Raw genomic sequence first — 21,841 nt, 5'->3', positions numbered from 1 at the left:
ACACAGAACTCCAGGCACAAACCCCATTCACCTCGGGGACCTCATGGCAAAGCCGCTCTGTCTTCAGTCTGGAGGAGGCTCAGGGGAGACCTTATTCTCTCTATAACTACCTGAAGGCAGCTGGGGGTCGGCCTCTTCTCTCGTGTAACTTGTGATAGGACTAGAGGGAATGGCTTCAGGCTGTGCTAGGGGAGATTTAGGCTGGACTTTAGGAGATACTGCTTTTCCGAAAGAGTGGTCAGGCAGTGGAATGGGCTGCCCAGGGAGGTGGTGGAGTCACTGACCCTGGAGGTGTTCAAGGAACGGTTGGATTTTGTGTTGAGGGACATGGTTTAGTGAGAACTATTGGTGATATGTGGATGGTTGGACTGGATGATCTCGTAGGTCTTTTCCAACCTTGGTGTTTCTGTGATTCTGCGAAATACCCACACAGCTGCCCTAGCCCTGGGGAACGGCCGGGCGGCACGCCTACACGTAGCGTCTCGGCGAGCGGGAAGTGGAGAGGAGAGCATTGCGCGTGCGCAGATCCGGAGACCCGCCGGGGCTCTCGGTTTCCCGCCGCGCTCGCTCTGATTGGCTGCTGGCAGTGTCGCGGGAGGCGGGAGCTGTGGGCCGTTGGGCCCTGAGGCGGTGTGGGGCCGTGCCGAGCAGTGTCTTTCTTTTCTTTTTTCTCCTCGTCGGTTCTCTCCAGCAGCCTTGTCCCCGGCTCCAGGTGACCGAGAGGGCTCCGGGCAGGGCTTTCTGGCGGGGGGTGGGTCTCCCGTTAACCCTGACGTTTTGCGGCCCTTAAGGAGGGCTGCGTGCTCGGGCTGAGGGGTGGGGGGCGTTCGCGAGCAGCCTGCCATAGTTCGGTTTGCTGCGTGCTTCCCCGCTGCTTTCTGCCCAGTCAGGGTTGTGCTGGTGGTTTTGTTTTTTTTTTTTGGCCTGTGATTTCAGAGGCAGATATTGGTGGCATGGTAGCAGAGGGTGAACGTTCCCATCAGTGTCCCTTTATGTTTTGTTGCTGTGTGATAAATGGCAGCAGAAGGGCAGTCTGACAAAATGGTGTCTGACATCGAAGTATGGATGGAGCAAAGGCGTATCACTGAATTCTTCCAAGTGGAAAATATGGCACCCATTGGCATTCATTGGTGCTTGCTGAACCTTTTATGGAGACCAAACAGAGGATGTGAGCACAGTGAGGCATTGGTTGGTGCATTTCAGCAGAGGCAGTGCTGGGTCACCTCTAGTCGTACAGGTTTTTATGAGTGCTGAAAGAGCTGGGCTTGTTCAGCCTGAAGAAAGGAGGGCCGCGGGGTGACCTCATTGCAGCCTTTCAGTACCTAAAGGGAGCCTACAGAGGGGAGGGGAACGATGGACAAAAGATGCAACACAGGAAATTCTGGTTACATATCAACTCTGTGAAAGGGTAGATAACTGCAGGACAAGGGGAAACGGTTTTAAGTTGAGGGAGGGAAGATTTAGGTTGGACGTCAGGGGGAAGCTCTTTACAGAGAGAGTGGTGAGGTGCTGGAACAGGCTGCCCAGAGAGGTTGTGAATGCACCATCCCTGGAGGTGTTCAAGGCCAGATTGGATGCAGTCCTGGGCAGCCTGGTCTAGTATTAAATGGGGAGGTTGGAGGTTGGTGGTCTTGCAAATGGCAGGGGGGTTTGAAGATTCATGATCCTTGAGGTATCTTCCAACCCTGGCCATTCTGTGAGTGTGGCATGCAGGCTCTTGTTGATCACTGACGAAAACACACAGTTAATGGTGGTGATTATGTTTAAAAATAGTGTTTTGTAGATGAAAATTTGCTCTATCTAATTGCGCTCTTTGTATTGGTTGTAGTTTCTGTGGAAATAAAGGAGACATTATTTTTGGAGCAACTTCTGTATATGCAGCGCAGTTCAATTCCTCTTTACTTGATGAGGCCCAGGCAAAGCCAGAGGGTTGAAGACCCATGGGCTGGGGACTGATCTGCTGGAACAGGGCTCGGAGGAGAAGGATCTGGGTGTCCTGGTGGGCCATGAGCCAGCACTGTGCCCTGGTGGCCAAGGCAAATGCATCCTAGGGTACATCAAAAAGAGCTTGGCCGGCAGGTTGAGATAGGTAATCTTTACCTTTTACTCTGCCTTGGTGAGGCCACATTTGGAGTGGTGTCCTGTGCTGGGCTCCCCAGTTCAAGAAAGGCAGAGAAATTGCAGAGTCTGGAGGAAAGCTGCAAAGGTGATAATGGGCTTGGAGATCTCCTGTATGAGGAAAGGCTGAACGATCTGGGGCTGTTCTGCCTGGAGAATTCTGAGAGGAGATATTATCACTGTTTATAAGTACCTAAAGAGCAGGAGTCCAATGGATGGGGTGATGCTCTTTGCAGTGGTGCTTGGTAACAGGACAAGGGGAAATGGGCTAAAGCTGGAACACAGGAAGATCCATGTAAGCATGAAGAACTTTAGTTTGAGGGTGATGGAGCAATGGAACAGGCTGCCCAGGGAGGTGGTGGAGTCTCCTTTTCTGCAGATATTCATGATCCATCTGGACACTTCACTGTGCAAACTGCTGTAGGGAACCTGCGTTAGCAGTGAGGTGGAATCAGTGATCTCCAGAGGTCCCTTCTAACCCCTGTGATTTTGTGAAATTTTTGATTTGTACCTCAGCAGCTGAATAAGGTCAGCTGGCAGGAATCACAACCTTTTGTCCCTTTCTATTCTGTATTGAACTTGAAAACTTTGGGCTGCAGTCGGCTATGTGAACAGTCTCTGATTCTTAAATCTTGCTATTGTTATGCTAATATTTCAGTATAAGACAATGTAAGACATGACCAGCCCGCTTTAACTGTATGGTGAGGTTTGTGATAACTTTTTGGCTTCCAAGGACTGGAATGGTGCTTGTTATTCACTTTCAGGTATGACGTGCGTGGTGTAGATTGTGAAAGTAATACTGTTGTGGTGTTTCTACATAAAGTCACTGAACCAGAGGAGCTGGAAGGGACTTTTGGGGATCATGGAGTCCAGCTCCCCTTGTAAAGCAGGTTCCCTGTGGGAGGTTGTATAACAGAATAGTTCATGGAACTGCCATTTGTGGCTGGCAGAGCTGTTGGATGCAAGTGGAACGGGTATGAACAGTTGCAGCTCATACTCTTAGTACCTTGATAGTTTTGTAAGATTATGGTAATATATTTGTTTTTTTTTCCTACCTTCTAGCTATCTTAACTTATGTCACTTATACCTAAATCTCTGTTTTCTGTTATCCTATAGAAATTGATTATTCTGTGTTTCTGAAGATGAAGAGGAAAGTGTCAAAAGTTGGAAAACTGAGGCTTAGTCCTAATGAAGAAACCATGCTTCTGAAAGAAGAATATGAAAGAAGAAGAAAGCTGAGGCTGCAGCAAGTATGCTTCCATTTTTGCAAGTTGTCTGTTTCATAATGGAAAATAAGTTTTATTTCATATAAGCTAGAGTCTTCAATGTAATAATATTAGGCTTAGATTTAGCTTGTGAATTATTTTCCATTGCCATGTTTATTTAAAAGTATGGGCATATTTCTATTGTGGGTACCTTCTCAGTTTGTTACATTCACGTGGACCTCTGTTCCAGAACTACTGCTTCCCTGCCAACTGCACTGTGGTTTCGTGTGTTTGTTTGTTGGCAGTCAGCATGCAGGTCTCTCTTCCTCTGATGTTTCACATAGCGGAGCACAAATAAGCCAGCTGAGGCAAATACAGAACTGAACAGTTTTCCACTTGATCAACTGAGTTGTTATGATGTCACAGCTCTTGATGCTTGAAATATTGCTCCTTTGAGAATTAAGTGCCTGTTCATTGTCTTGTTTTTCTTCATTTTTGTTATGCTGTGCAGCTGTAAGGGCACAAGGCTATTTTCCCTTTTTTTTTTTTTAAATATATTTCTTTCCTTCCCCAGCCTTCCTCTGTGCTGTCCTGTACAAGCTGTCCCAGTCTTTCCTACCTTCAAAAATCATATACACTAACATTCTCTAAGATGTCTTTTTTTTTTTTTTTTTTTGCACGTATTTCTGTTCAGAAAAGAGAGTTTTACTGACAAAGGTGGAGAACAAACTTAGTAAGCAAGCTTGAATTGGGCAGTACTGTTCTAAGTTTCTTTAGAGTGTGTTGTGTTGTAAGAAGGCTTTAAGTTATTGTGTTGTAGTTTGGGTATGAAGGCTGTTCCAGGCAGTTTTTGCATTTTGTCTGCTGTTTGTTGCTCATTCACTTTAAACTCTTAATGAAGATTAAATTTAGAATATATTATTCATTTTGGAAAAAGCTAATAGCATGTTTAAGGCGTTTTCTGGATAGATTTTTAATGTAAAAGTAGATAAGTGGAAAGAGATAAAAGTAGAGCGTGTTATGGAAATACTTGTTAAAAAACATACTGCACCCTTTAATGTTACTGACAAAACATGAATTCTATTTCTGCAGGTTAGAGAGCAACAGAAGTATATATCCTTGCAGATAAGACAGAAAGTAAAGCAGAGGAGGGAAGAGAAGCTACATCAGTTAGAGGAGGCACTGAGAGTTGAATGGCAGAAAGCACAAGAGGAGAAGATGAAGGCTTTAGAAAAACTGTTTTTATCAAGCTTAAGAGCTGTTGGTGAGGGTCACCGACAAGCCAAGGAGAATGTAAGTAAACAGCTTAATGTTGTTGTCATAGAAATACTCGATGTTCTAGAAGTACTGAGATTGCCTGTTTCTTGGTTGGTTTGTTGTTTTCTGTTTGTTTGTTTTAATATTCCTGGTCTTTGAGTCTGAGGAGTGAAGAATGGAATGCTTACTTTTGTAGATATTTATCCATGATGCCATGCTTGGTGAGAAGGAATGTGACTTTTTGTTGGGAAAGATTTAGAGCAACACTGCTGCTGGTGGGAGATCCTGATTCTCAGTTTGGGCATAGATAACCCACTGAATTATTTTTAGAAGCCTGTTTGAGTCTGTAGGTTTTGTGTATATTTTTTTCCAGGGGTTTTGTACAACTTTCTGTGTTTGGAAAATTATATGTCCCAGCAGACCAATCTGCTGCAGCTTTTGCTGTGCAAATTCCTGAATTATGTATATATGATCTAACCTTTGTTAGCATGGTAGTGTTAGATAACCGTGGTACTTGACTGCAGTGCACATGGTGAGTTGTTGTCTCAGATGTGCCAGTCACTGCCTAACCTTTTGTCTCTACCATCTACCAGTTTCCTTTCTATGCTTAAGAAGACAAATTCCATTTTTTTTGTTCACTTATTTAGACCTCCAGCCATAGTACTGTTAAGGGCTTCAGAGGCTTTTGCACAGGCTGCAGACTGTGTTGCTTTTCCATTCTGCAGCTGTTAACTAAACTGTCTTTGTTTCAAAATTCTGTCTGCGTAGACTCAGTTTGAGGGACGGCTGAGGTTGCTGGGTGAAAATCCATAGATTTGCACTGATACGTAATTGTTTTAATTAATGGCCAAGAGATAATAAGGCGCTTTATTTGCACAGACTAATCAGCATTACTAAGATGTGCAGGTATGTTTATGTTACTGTTGTTATGAGGAGATTAAGAGAGATGCTAAGAGTTCTATATCAGTATTTGATTACATTGGCTGAAGCAAGTTTTCTGCTGTTGGCAGTAGACAAGAGGAGAATAAAGAATAGCAGAGGAGAAAAAGTGATTATTAAGAGAATTTTTACTCTAATACAATGGGGAAGAATTTCAGGTTTCTGATTCCTCCTAAGGTATTTAATTTTGAACTTGATACTGATAGTATGAGAAGTAAATAAAATTGTGTGTTAAATGCTTGCAATATCCTTATTATTAAGGAACCTGATGTAGAAGCCCTGGCAAAGCAAGGAGAGGAAAGGAAGCAAAGAGCAGAGAAGAGACATAAGAGAGCACTGAAAGAGCAAAAGTTGCAGAAAGAGAAATTACTTCGTGAACAAGCCCGGTATGCAACAGTTATTTAGTTTCATGAAGCACAGAGTGTACGTCAGTGGTATTACATTGAAAAATTCCTAATGTTTGGAGCTGTTTAGTTTTGAAATGTTATGGGTTAATGTATTCAAGTGTGGGTGTGGACAGACTTATGATTTTGATAACATTTGTAGTTTTACATCCAAAGCTGTAATGCCAAGTATACAAGCAGACCTGGTCCACTCTCGGTGGCCAGGCAGCCTTTCACCTCACTGTGTTGGTCACTGTGTCAGTCCAAACAGCTGGCTGGCAGCTATTCAGTGACATGTAGCTGTGTGTTCTCAGCTCGGTCACCATGAAAAGTTACTCACTTGAAAAAAGGACCTGTTGCATTTGACACAGCCTGAACCTGACCTGGCATGAGAAATGAACTGTGTACTCTTGGGGACAGCTGAGCTTAAGTAGAGCTGACACGTACTGACTTAATGCTTAGCTTTGTACACAGTTGAGCAATTAAAATATGCGGCAGTGATGTGGAGCGTTCTGAAAACAGAAGTGAAAAGTGAGATTTGGCTTTGATCTCAAGAAACATGTATGTTATTAACATTTTTGCATTACTTCACAAGGTTAATTTTTCAGTGCTGTCTTTCAGTTCTGTTGACTCTTCCATGTGCTTGCTCATTCTTAGCAGTTAAATGGAGTGATTGATCAGATTTTTGGTTTGCCTATTATTTTGCACAGTGCTGTCATTGGTTTTTGAATCATTTTCTTTCTCTCTTCCTTTATTTGCAAGACGAATAGATGCACGTAAGCACGCTCTGGATGTGGAAAGAGTAAGAGCAGCCAGAGTTGCAAGCCTGCCACCTCCTCCTCCACATCCTCTTGAGGTGTGTATCTGTGATGGAATAGTGCATCATTGCAGGATACCATATCAGTACAATGCTTCATTACTCTGACCCCTCACAGTGGGATATCTGAAATTGCTGTTTTTATACTGCAAGGAGAGTGGTTTGGTAGTAATCAAGAAAGTCAATGAATTATGCATTAACAGACCTCCAATCTTCGATACTTGTTTTGGTTTCTTATCTCTTGTTCGTGTGGATTTTATTTCTCATAGTCAGGAGATGTTTTTATGGTTGATGTGTGCTTTGAACCTCATTGTAATTTCATTTTCATTTAAAAGTTGTAGTGGTCTTAGACTCTGTGGTCTATCCCAGTATACACATGCTGCCTCCCTTGTCTGCCGTGGTGATGCGGTGTCATAGACTCGTAGAATGGCTTGGGTTGGAAGGGACCTTAAGGATCGTGCTGGCAGCGTTGCCACCTGCTAGATCAGGCTGCTCAGCAGTAAGCATTGTATTTTGTTTTCTTCCGCCTTATTTGCTGTGTTTATTATTGTCTTTCTTCTGTTTCTTGTAGGGAATACCAAAAGTATGGTAAGCTGTTGAATTTTGATAGAAAAATAATAACTCAGGGCTAAAAGCTGTGGTTTTATTCTGTGCTGTACCTTTTAGGGGAATGACTTTGTGTCTCCTTCACGCTTCTTTTGAGTTCAGATATATTCTGAATATGTGTAGAAGTCACAGTAGAACTGCAGGTCTGAACTACAGAAAGAACATGATGTGCTTTTTGATTGTGTAGTTAACTTTTGAGGTAAATTTACTAACAGAACTCTTTTAATGCAGAATTTGTTAATACAGAGTTTGTTGCCTAACACATTGTGACCTTTCAGACCACCAGATTCAGTAATATTCAGATCACAGACAAAAAAATAAAGGATTTGGGTATTTATTTAGGAAAGATTAATCTAGTCTCCTTCAGAGCCACTGTAATGAGAGCTTTTTCCCAGCTCCACTCAGCACATGAGGTATAGATTTGTGTCTTGAAAGATAGGGCACTGATGTATCTGGAGAAACTGAGTAAGGACTGATCCTCACTGCTTTCAGAATGATTAAAGGAAGGGATACTTACATACCTTTATTTGTATCTTTTACTGCATACTCCTGTGCAGATTTTCTTACTTGCTGCCCAGCATTTTGTTACTATGGAAGTTGACTGTGTGTGGGTTAAAGCAAGTATTGTAAAGAAGTGATAGAAAGTGTCTGGGGTTATTCCTTGTGAAGTTACCTCATTTCTTTCCCGCTGAGAACATCTGTCTGAGCCAAATAAGAGAAGATCTGGTTACTCAGTGTTCAGAATGTCTTTCAGATAAGAGTTGACATGTGGTTGTATGCCTAAAACTTATTAAAAAAAAATCTTGGTGCTGTTTGTATGAACACTTTTCAGTGAGGTTATGGAAAATTCTCTTTTTCCTGGCTGTCTAATACGTAATGGACTCTGAGTTCTATATAACAAAGTCTGCACTTGATAAAGGTTTTACCATTATGTGTAATGATATTGTGGATCAGAGGCTGCCCTGTGTGCAGGTGGATTGGCAGCTGTTGCGTGGGGTTTGTGTTAGAGCATTAAAGCCTAAGCACTTCTGAACTAAGCTGATGCTCTTGAAAGAGGAAGGCACAGCTCCATGATGAATGCCAACGTTTGTGGAGGAGTTTGCTGTGTGTTGATAGATGCTCTCAGTTATTAAGCTTTCTAAGTATTCTTTATGCTGATATGATTTAATTATTAAATGTATGTTAAGATTGAAATGACAGTGTTTTCTGGAGATAATTTTCTTCGTTTTTAATTTTTTGCTTTTGTTTGATGCTAATTTAAGTGCGGAGCTCATTTCTCTTTCATTTAGCTGCTTTGCCAGAGGAGGCTGTTCTCTATGGCTTATCTGTACTTTTCTTTCTAGAATCTGGAAGTGAAGAAGATTGCTGCAATGAAGGCCCACGGTGCTGGCAAATTTTCTGTTACACGTTACCACATTTCAGAACCTCATGCAGACAGAGAAATGGATGCAGAACAGGTGATTAACTCCCCAGTGTTTGTGATACACACTTCCACCTTTCTTTCTTTGTACTGCATTCCATATCTGGATATCACCTTAGCAATTAGCTAAGTTAATTGATGTCCTTGCCCTGCTTTTTTCTCTTCTCTTCTTTTAGCTGTGTACTCGCAGTCTTTACTTCACATTCATGCTCAGATGTTCATGCATTCAACAGCTTTAACTTGCAAAAGTCTGATTTGGGGAAAAGAATCCTGAATAGAGCTTTGCCAAATGAAAAGGTTTACTCAGGTTTACAGTACAATCCCAGGTCAGAATTAGATCAGAAGAAAAGGAAGAACTGGAAAAGTAAAACATGGAGTAAGAACTCAGCTTTTAGAGGTGGTGATCTCTTGTTTAGCTGATTTGTGATTTGAGACCACAGTCTAAATTCCTGTTTGCTATCACCTTTGTTTAGATGGAGTTCTCTTGAGACTCATGAATTTTTGAGTATTCTCTCCAGTGGCGTTGTTCTTGTTCATGAATTTTAAGGTTTGAACAATAAAGTCTAAACAATAAGAGTGGGTGCTTTAGTCTGAACTCTTGGAGTTTTTGGAAAACTCCAAAATGTTTTTTTATAGCCTTGTTTATTTGATTTTTTTTTTTTTTTTTTTTAATTTTCAAGTGCTAATAAGTTTGTACTTAAAACTTGCAGATTTTTTTCTGGTTTCTCAAATGAGAATGGAAACATTTCTGATCTTATTTAAAACCTTTAAACATTCAGGTAGTGAATTTGTAATATTGATGGCATTGTTTGTTTTTACCTGGTATTGTAGGAAAAATAATTACTGTAATAAAAAATGGACGAATGATTGTCTCTAGTGGAGTTTGGAACTAGAATACTTTGATACCTAACCCTTGTAAAATGTGTATGTTTGCTTTTTTTTTTTTTTTTCATGTGTATGAATATTGCTTGGTCCTGCTTGCACCGAATGCTGTAAAGTCTTTGAAGGTGGTTCGTATTGTGCTGTATGCTTTTTTCGTAAATCCCAAGTGTTTTTGCTACAGAATTACTCACTTAATATTAAGTACACTTTAAACCACCAGAAGAACTCAGTGGACTAAACTAGTAATTGTCTGCCAGCCAGATGCTCGGTTGGCAGCCGAAGAGGAGGTGAAACATTTGAAGGAGCTACACGAAGAGGCAGAGAGGGAGAGAAGAGTGCAGCTTGAGAAGGCGCATCTCAGAGGAAGTCATGCCTTGAAGAAGGTCCATTTGGCTCAGGTAGGCAAAGCAGACATGTAATGTCATATACCAGCACCTGTTTTTTTACTGCCAAAATGACCAATGTTAAGAGAGCTGTAAGTCGGCATTTGCTAGAGTGGCTGTGGTTTCAAGAGGAAGATGTTTGGTCTTAACAGGGTTTTCAGAATGCTTTCAAAACATGATCAAACTCAACTTGCTTATTTTAGCTGTCTGGAAGCCTATAGGGTGATCTTTCACCAAAATAAATTGGAAATATATTTGGATGCAGAATAGACATCACCAGTCAGCTTGTCTTGGGCCATAGCTCTTCATACCATTACAGTGTCTTTATTTGAAGTATTTGCTGTTTGTTTACATGCTAGCTGAGGTCAGGGGAATCCTCTGTGTCAGTTCAGTGGGAACTGGAACTGGAATTCTTGGCTTTTAAATACATGATGGCATTGAAAAAAACGCATTTCACATTTCAAGAACCTTGACAAAGTTGCTCTGTACTTCGTGACTTTTTGCTATGCCTGACTTTTTTGGTATAAAGGTGCTTCTGAACTGAAATGCCTCGTGAGTTAGGTGCTTGAAGTAGTTAGATAATGAATCACAGAACTGGAAGAACACTGGTTTGAGTCCTCATTTCATCAACTGTTCCTACGCCATTGTTTAAAAGCTTGTTTATATTATAGCTATGTGAGATTGAGGAGAAAGCATGTAATGATTTTGAATTATGTCCAGAATGATGAGTATCATTTTTCAAAGCGCCTCTAAGAATGTCAGCCACCCTAAATCTCACTAATGTCCTTTGAGAAAATTGGAATCTATAGACTCATTTTCAGTCCTTCTCCCTCCCTTGCATTTTACAGTTCATTTTACATTTTAAAATTGTATTTAAAGTATTCATTCAGGGGTTGGTGCTTCTCTCAGACTTTCCTCACCTTTGCATCCCATTCAGACGAGGTGTAAGGACCTTTTGCTACCCAATACAGTGAGAGGTGTGGATAACATGAACTTAATTCTTCTTCAGCTGCAAGGGCTGCTGAATAATGCTGTCTGCAGCACCAGCTGTGACCTATTAGGAGAACTGCTCTGCAGTGAAAAGGCAAACACTCGCATATAAATATGCACTTCTTGCAGAGCCTGCTTGTGAATTCTTGAGCTGCTTTCTTTTTTCTTTCTTGTTATTGATGTGAGCAGGTACAAATGTTCACAGTCTGTTTTCAAATCCACACTTGGATTTGGATTGGGTCTTTGCAGTTCTCTTGCTATTAATTTGTTGCTGGCATAAAACCCATTTCATTAAATGTGTATGTAGGAGAGAAACTGTTAAATACGTTATTATATGCATAGTTCAGTGTGTGGGCATAACTGTTTTGTTATAAAATTCTACCCAAAGCTGACAAAAACCTTTTAAGCTTCATCATGACTTCCTCTTGGAATGTATCAAAGTATCTTAGATTCTCAGATTCTTCTTATGAGGAAGACGACTTTTTAAGTATTCAACATTTTAACTTCAAATGATTTTTTCCCCTTAACAAATTATAGATAAAACTTGAAAAATGAAAAATAGTTTTAATGTGATATTGAGCATCAAGAGTATTGGCTTGCTTAAAAGTAACAGTTACTGAAGTACAGATTAAAAGTAGCTTATTAATAGAAGTACTCCTTTATTTATACAACAAAAGAGTTAATTCTGTTTAGGGAAGCCAGCCTGCAGTGTACCATCCCATACTTTGTTTTTTGTCAGATCTTCTAGATTGGAAATGCTCTCGTGTTTAAAGGTCAGGTACAGTCTTCTCCCAAGGAAGCACTGCTTCTAGAATAACATTAATTTAATTCTAAACTCCTCAAGTTAAGTTCATGGTAACCAAGTGGAAGTGCTTTATCAATCCTGACATACTGCTGTCTGAAAGTTAATGCTGAGTGCTTATCACCCCTTTGCTTGAAGGATAGGGAAAGGCTACTGAAGGAACTAGAACAAATGCAGAGAATGGATCGAATGCGTAGAAGACAGATGGTAGCACAGATGCCACCTCAACTTTTTGTACCTGGATACAAACGCATGGAAATGAAAGAAGAGTGGCAGAGAGAATTGGAGTTTGCCTTTGAAGATATGTACAGTGAGAACAGAAGTGAGTAATCTGTGGGAGGATACTGATTCTGGCTGCCCAGGGATGCTGCTGCAGCCATGTGTTCCCAGGTGCAGCAAGTAGTGAGGCTGCACATTTTCTTCCTAGTGGGTATGCACACAAACAGCACAGATTGCTTCATCCTGTTTCCTGCTCTGTATGGGGCTGTGGGAAATACATCTGTACAGCAGTGATTCCTCCAGCAGTTAGTTCCAGACACTGTCGACCCAGTAACTGGTTCCTACATCCCAGACCTACCCAGTTACTGGCATCTGAATTTAAAAGATGCTGAGGCTCACAGCCCTACTCCAGCTTCTTGTGTTTGGACACCATTGCTTACAGAGATGCATACGCATACCTTATAGCGCTCTCAGCACGGAATGGACAGTACTTAAAGTTAGATGCTCATTCTGTCCAGTAGCTGATCACAGACCTTGTAGCCTTCCATTTACCCTGCAGTGTCCATAGATGTACCACTGTGCTCAATATGTGCTATGGATCTCTCAGTAAGATGACTTTAAATACTCTTTCTGCCCAGCTGGTGCTGGCTCCTTAGGCTCCCCAGTAGCTGGCTCCTGGACACGTGAACTGCTGCTTCACTCCAGCTCTTGATATACAGACATCGCTGTCTGTGCAAACACATACACGTTATCAATGCCAGCATTAACTGACCTTGGATCCTCTCGTCTCTAGTTCTGTCAAAACCATGTATGGACTTATGCCAGCAAGCTCTTGCTTGAGCTTGTGACCCCACCATCCCCCGTGTAGCTGGCAGGGATTTCCTGATCCTCCAGTGGCCAGCAGGCAGACCCTCTGGTCTCTCTGGTATCCAGCCCAGTCATATGGCTGCTTTGATACTTGGCTTCCAAGCCTCTCGTTATTCACAAGGACTAATCTGGCTTGCTATTTGCTAATCCTTGCATACTAATACGAATATGCTCATTCTGGTCTCTGCTTCAGTTGCTGCCTGTTATGCACTCATACGCATGCATACAAAATAGAGGGTTCCTTGCTCTCAAAAAATGGAATTCAGCAAGAAGACAGGTCAGACCCTGTGTACTATCTGACCTTTTTTAAAATTTATATATGTTTACTCCTCTCTTTCTACCCCAAAACTTGTTTCTTCCCAGTCTAACTTGATCCTTCCCTTTGATTCTTTCCCTACATGTCCACAAGTCTTGTATAAACCCATTAATCCCACTCCTCCTTAGGCCCCCTCAATCTGTTCAGTGATCCTCAGAAAGCCTGTCTCATGGATTCATCTTCCAGGATTTTGCACCTAGACGATGGGATCAATGGTTGTCCTGTGACAGCACTGTGAGCAGCCAGCTTAGGGTGCTTCTTTTCTCTGAAGAGGTTACTGGGCTCTTCCTCTATTTAGTGCATTGCTTTTTGCATGGAGGTGGAATTTTTAGTTTATATCCTCTTACTTTGAATGACCTAACGTGTTTTATGGAAAACCACAGGTCTGAATTAAAAAGATGGCTAATGATATAAATGGCTTCAATTTTGAAAGTCTTCTGTTCTGGGGAGAAAAATAGTTGGAGTAAAACTGTTGTAAAATAAACTGTTGATATTGGAACTTCTTAGGAACTTGTATAACTTGTGGTGTTTGCATTTTATTGTAATTGATTACTTTTCTGTGTTTGTGTTCCTTTAATTAGAAATGAAAGGAGACTTGATTTTGCAGTTCGAACCGCAGCCTTTGCCATCCCCTTCTGATAGACCTCAAGATAACGATCTTGATCTCTCTTTGGAGCAAGAATCTGTTTGTGACACTCAACAAGAATTGGGACAGATGGTGGAGGAGGATATCCCTGCTGAATCAGAAAGTAAACTTCTAAACTCAGTCTTTCTTGTTTTATAGCAGAAGAGATTGTGTGTTAGTATTAACTAAAATGTCTAAGTACTAAAATTCCATAATGAATATGAAGTGTTTCAAAGTTAAGTGGTGTATGATGCTCATCACTGATGATGAATATTCTGACATACAAGTTTGAAGTAGAAATTACTTTTTCTAATGCACTTCAGTTCATTAGAACACTGAGATTATAATAGCTGCAAGAACAATAATGTTAGCTATAGTGTTTTCTATATAACTACTGCAAATGATGAGATGGCACAGGTATATGAAATATTAGCCAAGTGAACAGTGAAATTTGCTTTAGCTTGACTTCATGTGAAAGTCTGCTTACTGTACATCCCTTATGCTCTGTGTTATGCTCACGTTGCTTCATTTTGTGCATAGGCCACACTAGTTGCATGTGTGCATGGCATGAACAGAATAACATAATGTGAACAAGAGATGTATTACTGAATGTTGCTGCATGATAAGCATTTCTGCCATGTCTCTTTGTTGGCACTGTTCATTTCTGGGGCTGTGATGCATTCATTGTGTTGCCAGTTCCACTACAAAGAGAGGGCAGGAACGTACAAGTATTGCTGCTGGTTTCTGCAGCAGTGTAGTCTGTAGGAATCTGGTTCTGAAATGCTGCAACAGGCTGAGCACTCCTGTTATTGCATCCTGAAACACATTGCTGCTTCTGTCTTGCAAGAAGAAAATACTTAAGCTTTGAAACTTGATAATGTTGTTAGTTATTCAGCTCTGTAAGCAATTAAAAGAAGTTGTTTGTTTTGTTTTTTGTTCTTTTCTGTAACATGAAGATAATCATTACCTAAATCTCTTAAAGGTTTATGTTATTTGTAGGTCATAAAGAGGTAAAGACTCATCAACCTCAATCAAAACTTGCCTTGAAGAAATTGCTGAACAAGATTAGAAACCAAAAAGAGGAGTGGATATCAAAAAGTGAGAAAGAGTTTCCAAGCAACATTGAAACTACTGAATCAGGCACTACTGCTGACAAAGAGACACAGCAGGTTGATTTGGATCTGAATGATGAGCAACACAAAAATTCTGAATGTGAAGCCAAAGGTACTTGCATTGACATTTGTTACGTAGGAATGAGTCCATAGGGTGGGCTATAACAATTTTAAAAAAATTTGAATGAATCTTTCAGTGGTGCTATTTTATCATGCTGCCAGAAAGTAAATACAGTTCTTTTATCTCTGCCTTTTGTCTTACCCATAAAGATCTCTCTGAAGAAAGATGTCTAAAATACCACTATATTATAAATCTCACCTAAATTTTGGTCAGACTTCATGCTGCTGTGTTTTAAAAGGTGTTTACATATGGGGGCAGAAGTTGCAGGGCAAAATTGGTTGTGGGAGTTCTTTACCTGTTAAACTAGAAAAGCTGAGTTCATGAGATTCACAGCTAGAAATGATTGACAGGCATGAGCTGACGTGTCTGTAGTGAGGGATTTTCCCTGGACTCAAAGCACCATTCCAAAAAGTCTCAGTATAAAACTGGATCTTACAGCAGTTAAACATCCCATTTTTGTTTGGTAGCTCCTCTTGGTTTGGAGTTTGCAGCCCTGTGTTGCTATTTTAGTTACATAAGTACTGAAGGTGATGAATGTGTATGAAGATTTGATTTTTGTGCTTTTACATTTGCCTTGAGAGTGCTGGCTTTAGATGCTCCATTTTTTCTTAGAGGTTACGGCTTTTTTTTTTTTTTTCTATACCTGAGGAGGATGATTTTGCTATCAGGCTACCAATGTTCAATCCAGTTAGAACTGAGCCATTGCTCGTTGCTGAGCCTTTCACCAGACTGGATGTGGCTCTGGGCAGCCTGGTCTGGTGATTGGTGACCCTGCACATAGCAGGGGGGTTAAAACTTGATGATCATTGTCCTTTTCAAGCCAGGCCATTCTGTGATTTCTTTATAGTTGAGAATGGCACGTGATAAAGGCCCATTAATGACTTAAATAATGCAAAACCTGATCTTTCCAGCTCACAGAGATGAGCTGAGTGAATGGAGATGGTCATCTTGTCAAGGCTGCCTGCTTGTGCGTTTTTTCTTTTGAGAGCTTGGGAAACTAAAGCAAGATGTAAACAAGATATGAAGCTCTTTCTGGGTGCATTTATAGTTAAATAATATGTATTTTAGAGTCTGAGGAGCTGTTGGAACATAGAGTTGCACTTGAAAATTCAGTTCTAATCCATCCTCAAGAACAAGCAGCTAAAATTAGAATGGAAAATGAGAGACAGCAGTGGGTAAGTGTGAGTGAATATACTTTTTGTCTCGGTTATGATGTAAAAAAAAGTGATTTATAGAAGGTAATAAAGGTGATAAAATGCTTCAGGTTATAAAGCTGCAACAGACACTTTCAGCATACTGTTAACATTTTAAAGGAACTTTTACTGCAGCATTATCTATACTTGGCCTTTGTGTGGTGACTTTTATAACAATTAGCAAACGCTAGCTGGAATATACAATAGTGTGGAGAAAAATTCTTTTGTAAAATTTAACAGCTACTGCAGGCAAAGGATTCTATGCCATGATTAAGTAAGAATTTCAGTTGTCAGGTAGTACCGTTTTGGCTTAAGGAGAAGGTCATCACCAGTATAGAACTCTGAAGATTCTACTAACCCTGTTTAATCGTATCTGAAAGTCTCTAGGATTGCATAGAGTGACAGAAAAAGCTTGCAAACCTTGAGTATTTTGTCTCCCAGTTCATAAAATGAAATGCAGAATGTCTTCTGTTATCTATACGAACACTTGCTGTATTTACTGGATAACTTTGTTAATGATATGTGCATTATGTGTCTATATTATACGTATTTAATTATATTTTCATTGTATCTTAGGTAAAGACCTGCCAGCTGCTACGTAGTGGTTTATCAATTTAAAAAAAAAAAAAAAAAAAGTTGAATTTCAGGTCCTACTGCAACCTTAAATTGTAGTTTTAAAGTACAGAAATTCAGGAAATAAATTTTACAGAATAATATTTTAGTGAAGAGGAGAACAGAACGCAACAGGTCTCCTGTGGAAGTGTGGTTACTTTCTTTAATATGTTTTCTCCCACTTAACACATGTCCAGATGTATATATTTCTATATTTCCATTTCTGTTAACTGTTTCCAGCTTCTCCTTGGGCTCCCTCCATCACTACTTAGAAATTTTTCTTCCATTCTAAAAGTGTACATGCTGTTACTTCGTGTGGCTGTGAGTGATCCGTAGATGAAAGGTACTTGGAAAGAGAATAAAAATAAACAAAACACTTGAGAGATTTCTGGAGTGCTCTTAAAGTGGTGGTACATGAGCCATTTCAGAAGTTGGGTAAGATTTGAATTAGCATTTAAATGCATTGAACTTTTGATGAGAAGTTCTATAAAATGCAAAATAGATTTCTGAGTTCAATCCAAAAGAAGGACTTCCTTTGCAGCCTCTGGGAAAATTATGATGCCTCTTGAATGATCAGATTTAGATTTTTATCCATTCTGTTCATTCAGTGGCAGATAATTGTGCAATAGTAAATGGATTCAGGGGCCGTTAGAAATTTCAGTCACTACTAAAATGATTCTTGACAGCTTCAGCACTACTTTTAGTGGCCGCTCACAATTTGAAAAAGCCTGTCATAAGTGATACAATTTTTACTACAAGTTAGAAGTTGGAACAGAGTTTTGTGTAAAAATGTATGGGTCTTTTTCCTCGAGTTCTAGAGACTCTTTTTTTTTTTTTTTCCCAATAGCTTGAGCAAATAGAGCAACAGAAACAGGAACAGCTGGCCTTGCTGAAACAAATTGAAGAAGAGAGGGCACATCTGGAAATCCAAATGCAAACCTGTTTGGAAGAAACTAAGAACAAAAAGGAGGGGGAAGAGAGTAGTCAACCAGTACAAAGCTGCAGCGTTCCTTCTACAGATCAACAGAAGAAAACAGAACATGAGGTGAGGAATTGTGGAATGGGGTGTTTGGGGGTTTGTATGTTTCAGTTGTTTTTCTTTTATAGAACCAAGAGCTCCAATTGCCAGTTTAAAATTCTATTAATGAAGACCTTGTTTTTATTTCTCAGACCACAAATAAGAGCTGTACTGAACAGTACTGAAGTCTGTAACTTCTTTTGTCTAATGTAGAAGCTTTTATATCACCTTATATCTATCACTGAAGACTTTCAATATTGGGTTATCTGCAGAGGCCTTGGGACATGTTTGTATAAAATGCTTGTTAGTAAAACCTGATTAGAGCTGTATAATGAGGGTGCACATACAAATATCCTTTTTCAAGGAAAAATAATCTTAGGAAAAAAAGAGCTATCCATTTTTATCTTTGTCTAACTCTTAAATATCTATTTAATTGAAGGGGACTTCACTGAGGGGAGTGAGGAGAAAGGTGTGTTGTTTGTTCTTTTTTTTTGTTAAGTTTTGAACCATTTCCACACTCTTAAAAGAATCTATTTGCCTTATAAAGGCAGCCGTGCTGGATCGCTGCTCGCTTAATTTGCTGCTGGGTACATTCAGCTCTTTGAGCTAAGCTCCTACATGCACCATTGACTTTGATGGGGGATGCCAGACTTGCCAAGAGGGACTGTAGCTGTAGGCTGTGTGTTCCAGAAACTGCTTTAGCTTCATTGCCTGAGGCCAAAAGTTCACAGACATCAAGCGGTGATATGGAGTGGTTTCTGCATTCTTGAGAGAATGAATGTACAGCTTGAGATTGTTGCTTTAACTGTTTCTATGAGTTATTTGTTTATTTTTACTTAAAATCACTTAATTTCAATTAGTCTGGAAGTACTGCTGTGCCAGAAACCAGAAGTCCTGGAGAAGACAGGCACTTACAGGTGATTCGTAATTATCAACAGCGTCTTCTACAACAAAATAGGTAAAATGCTTTATTAAAGTTCTGACCTTCCTCTTTCAAAATAATTTGAATTGCTTTGATTATTGGAAATGATGTTAATCTGTGTACCAGTCTGGAAGGATGTGGGTTTTCTTTCTCTGTAGGCTACACAAACAGACGATTAGTGAAGCTAGAATACGTCTACAAGAATATCAGAATAAATTGAAGCAAAGATACTTGACTGATCCTGTGAAAGTTTTAAGCTCTGTGGAAACAACGTCAGTTAATTTAAAGCTTATCTCAGAACCAGTTGAACAGAGGCAGAGAACGCAGTCTCTGCAGACCCAGTCACCTGCAGAAGACCACACGCTGTCACTACCTCTTCCCTACAACATGTGCAATCTTCCTGAAAATGCATCTTCACAAAAACATGGAGAGAAAATGCACAGTGTTTATCCTGGTAGGCACCTACATCCTCTAGAACCATCGAATTTGAAGTTTGGAGAGATTTGTTTGCCACGGAGCTGTTCTTTGCAGGAACAAGTGGGATTGTTGGACACCTCCAGCAGTGAGGTCAGAGAACCATCTGTGTTCCAGTTACCATCAGCGTTGGTCACTCAAGATGTTTCTCCAGACAGAACGCAACTGAAAGCACGTGTACAACAGGTTAGATTTGCCTTACCTGCAGAACATTCCTCTGAGCCTTCAGAAACAGAGCACTTTAAGGCATCAGACCTCAGATGGTCTAACCATCAAATGGAAACACAGGCTGAGGAAGAGCCTCCGCCTATGACACCCCTTATGGCAGCAACAAAAGGATCTCCTGTAGTGCAGGCAGCCACAGTTGATTCTTTGGCTTGTCAGCAGGGGTCTGCAGAGAGCCCCACCAGAACAAGCCTTGAACCCAGTTCTGTTTCTGGACCTGCGTCTTTATCTCATGAAGAAGGCGTTGAGGAATCCTTAGTATCAGAAAGTGGAGATGCATCTTTGTTAAATTATTCCTGTATACTGAATTTAAGGGACAGAGTGTTGGCCTCATCAGAAAGCATCCAAGCTCAGCAGCAGTATTTGAAAGAATTGCAAGAGCAGCTAGATGCACATAGAGAAGCTCTTCTTTCTAGACAGAAAATACAAGAACAGCTACTTATGCAGAAACAGGATAAACTGAGGGAACAGATGCAGAAACAACAAGAGGCTTTGGAAGAATTTCTGAACAAGCAGGTAAGCTTTGTAAGTGCTTTGCTTGGTGAGTCATCCAGTAAGGGATAAAACTCTAGAGTAAATGCTAGGAGTTGGTAAAGGATCTCATGGAGTGTTGGGAGCTTCAAGTGATTTATTGTATTGGAAATTTTAATTAGGAACATCTTAATTAAATTTTCTGTGATCTTTTATTTCAAAAAGCTCTATATGTATGCACATATAAGAATTGTTCTGGAAATTGCACTCTTGACTTGGAATTTTGCTCATTTCTGGGTTAGGAGGCTTCGGGTTAAAAGAACTGTTGCCGTGAGCTGCACTATTGCAGTCTCCATACAGCTAAAATTTCTGAATTTAGGAGTGGAAAGATCAGAATTTTTAGGAATTTTTATTCTAAAAAATGCTGACTGTTGTGATAGAATCTAACAGATACCTTGAAAATGTAACAAATAATGTTTTGTCATGTTTGGTTTGTAGAGCTAAGTAGGATATCTGTATACCCAAATGCTTCTTCAAGCTATGCAAGGGGTGAAGCTTGCATGCTTGAACTTTCTCAAAATGCACACTTGAGCTTGTTTATCAAAGTGAATAATCGTGTGAAATGTACACCCAATAAAAGGCTGGCTTAATTAATGAGCATGAATATGAGTGCTGTTGGTGCTATTTATTTATTTATTCCCCTTAAGGTAAGACACAGCAACATGAGTGGAGTAATGACAGAGCCACAGAGGCCTGACTGGATTAGTAAGAGTGACTTTTTCCAGGACTCAGAAAACTACCAGGAAGAGAACTGTGACATGAGTAAATTTTACAGAGATGAAATGATTTCACAGTACATCAGACTAGCTGGGCAAATTGGTAAGGCTGTATGGCATGTTTTATTATAGTATTTTGTTTTTCTCATTTTGCTTCTGAGATGGAGTTCTCTTCCATTTGCCCAAGCTGATTTGATAGGTATATTGTAATGCTCGGGGAACCTAAACTATAAAACCTTGTTTTACAGAACAGCCTGAAGAAGTTCTGCATAGAGACCAGAAATGGAGGTTTTCCAGACCTCCTGTGACAAAAGTGAAGTTGGGGCTTGGTTTGGAACAGCACGAACTTAGTGCTATTCCAGAAGTAGACACACCAAGGAGTTGCAATCTTTCTTTTGCAGGTAAAATATGAGTATAAAATGTGTGTATACATATAGAAGATGTGAATGCTTCTGTTCTTAGGAGTATAGATTGGAGGAAATAGTTATTGTCTAAAACTTTTGAGGTGATTGATAATGAAGTAATAGCTGATACTTTTTTACCATAAGGTAAAATTTTGAATAATTTTTAAATATTATTCAAGGGAATTATAGTTGAGAAAAGCTTTCCTTATCAGTGTCAGCTTAGAAGAAATGTAGCAAAAAAAAAAAAAAAAAAATCACTGTAATGCTAGGACTGATTGATTTTTCAGTTGAACGTATAAGACTTGCAGGTTCTATGCTGAAAATGTCTTTAATAGCAAAGTTAGAAGCTTGAGTGCAGAATAAAGCTGTGTGTAGTTACTCAGACCCTGGAGAGGGTCTGCATTTTTATGCAGCTATTCATACCTTGTTTATTGTGAGGGTTGAGTCAGATCTGAATGTATCAGTTAATTGCAAGAGCAGCTGATGGAAGTTCTTTTTCTTTAAAATCTTTTAAATAAGAAGCTAGTACCAAATATCTACAGAAGTTTTCAGACAAGCTCTATAGTTGTGGTTTTTGTTTTTTGTTTTTTTTCCAATTACAAACCATTCTGTAACAATTCCAGACAAAAACCATGCAAAGCAATCGTCAGTTTCTAGGAATGTTGGTTACCATTTGTATGCAGT

At 40.0% G+C, this 21,841-nt stretch overlaps 1 protein-coding gene across 6 annotated transcripts in view; it reads left to right on the top strand.

Annotated features, from left to right (window-relative positions):
• The first annotated feature begins 557 nt into the window (after window positions 1-557).
• The window catches only part of CEP295 (centrosomal protein 295), a 41,085-nt gene continuing 19,801 nt past the window's right edge, over window positions 558-21,841 (top strand). For 2 of the 6 annotated variants that reach the window (XM_010706100.4, XM_085216361.1), the window contains exons 1-16: window positions 558-712; window positions 3,235-3,368; window positions 4,416-4,616; window positions 5,781-5,905; window positions 6,665-6,758; window positions 8,669-8,782; window positions 9,885-10,025; window positions 11,941-12,124; window positions 13,786-13,953; window positions 14,829-15,053; window positions 16,131-16,237; window positions 17,715-17,912; window positions 18,746-18,843; window positions 18,966-20,022; window positions 20,685-20,856; window positions 21,002-21,154. In XM_010706100.4, coding sequence (XP_010704402.2) covers window positions 3,261-3,368; window positions 4,416-4,616; window positions 5,781-5,905; window positions 6,665-6,758; window positions 8,669-8,782; window positions 9,885-10,025; window positions 11,941-12,124; window positions 13,786-13,953; window positions 14,829-15,053; window positions 16,131-16,237; window positions 17,715-17,912; window positions 18,746-18,843; window positions 18,966-20,022; window positions 20,685-20,856; window positions 21,002-21,154 — 3,145 coding nt within the window. In that variant the 5' untranslated portion in view covers window positions 558-712; window positions 3,235-3,260. Of the gene's footprint in view, window positions 713-3,234; window positions 3,369-4,415; window positions 4,617-5,780; window positions 5,906-6,664; window positions 6,759-7,101; window positions 7,219-8,668; window positions 8,783-9,884; window positions 10,026-11,940; window positions 12,125-13,785; window positions 13,954-14,811; window positions 15,054-16,130; window positions 16,238-17,714; window positions 17,913-18,745; window positions 18,844-18,965; window positions 20,023-20,684; window positions 20,857-21,001; window positions 21,155-21,841 lie in introns of those variants that run through there. The other 4 variants (XM_085216362.1, XM_085216363.1, XM_085216364.1 and 1 more) reach the window with 4 other exon arrangements.

Source organism: Meleagris gallopavo, chromosome 1 (genome assembly GCF_905368555.1).
Source record: "Meleagris gallopavo chromosome 1, MGAL_WU_HG_1.1, whole genome shotgun sequence".
Classification (NCBI taxonomy): Eukaryota; Metazoa; Chordata; class Aves; order Galliformes; family Phasianidae; genus Meleagris; species Meleagris gallopavo.
This window is presented reverse-complemented; position numbering and strand designations above follow the sequence as displayed.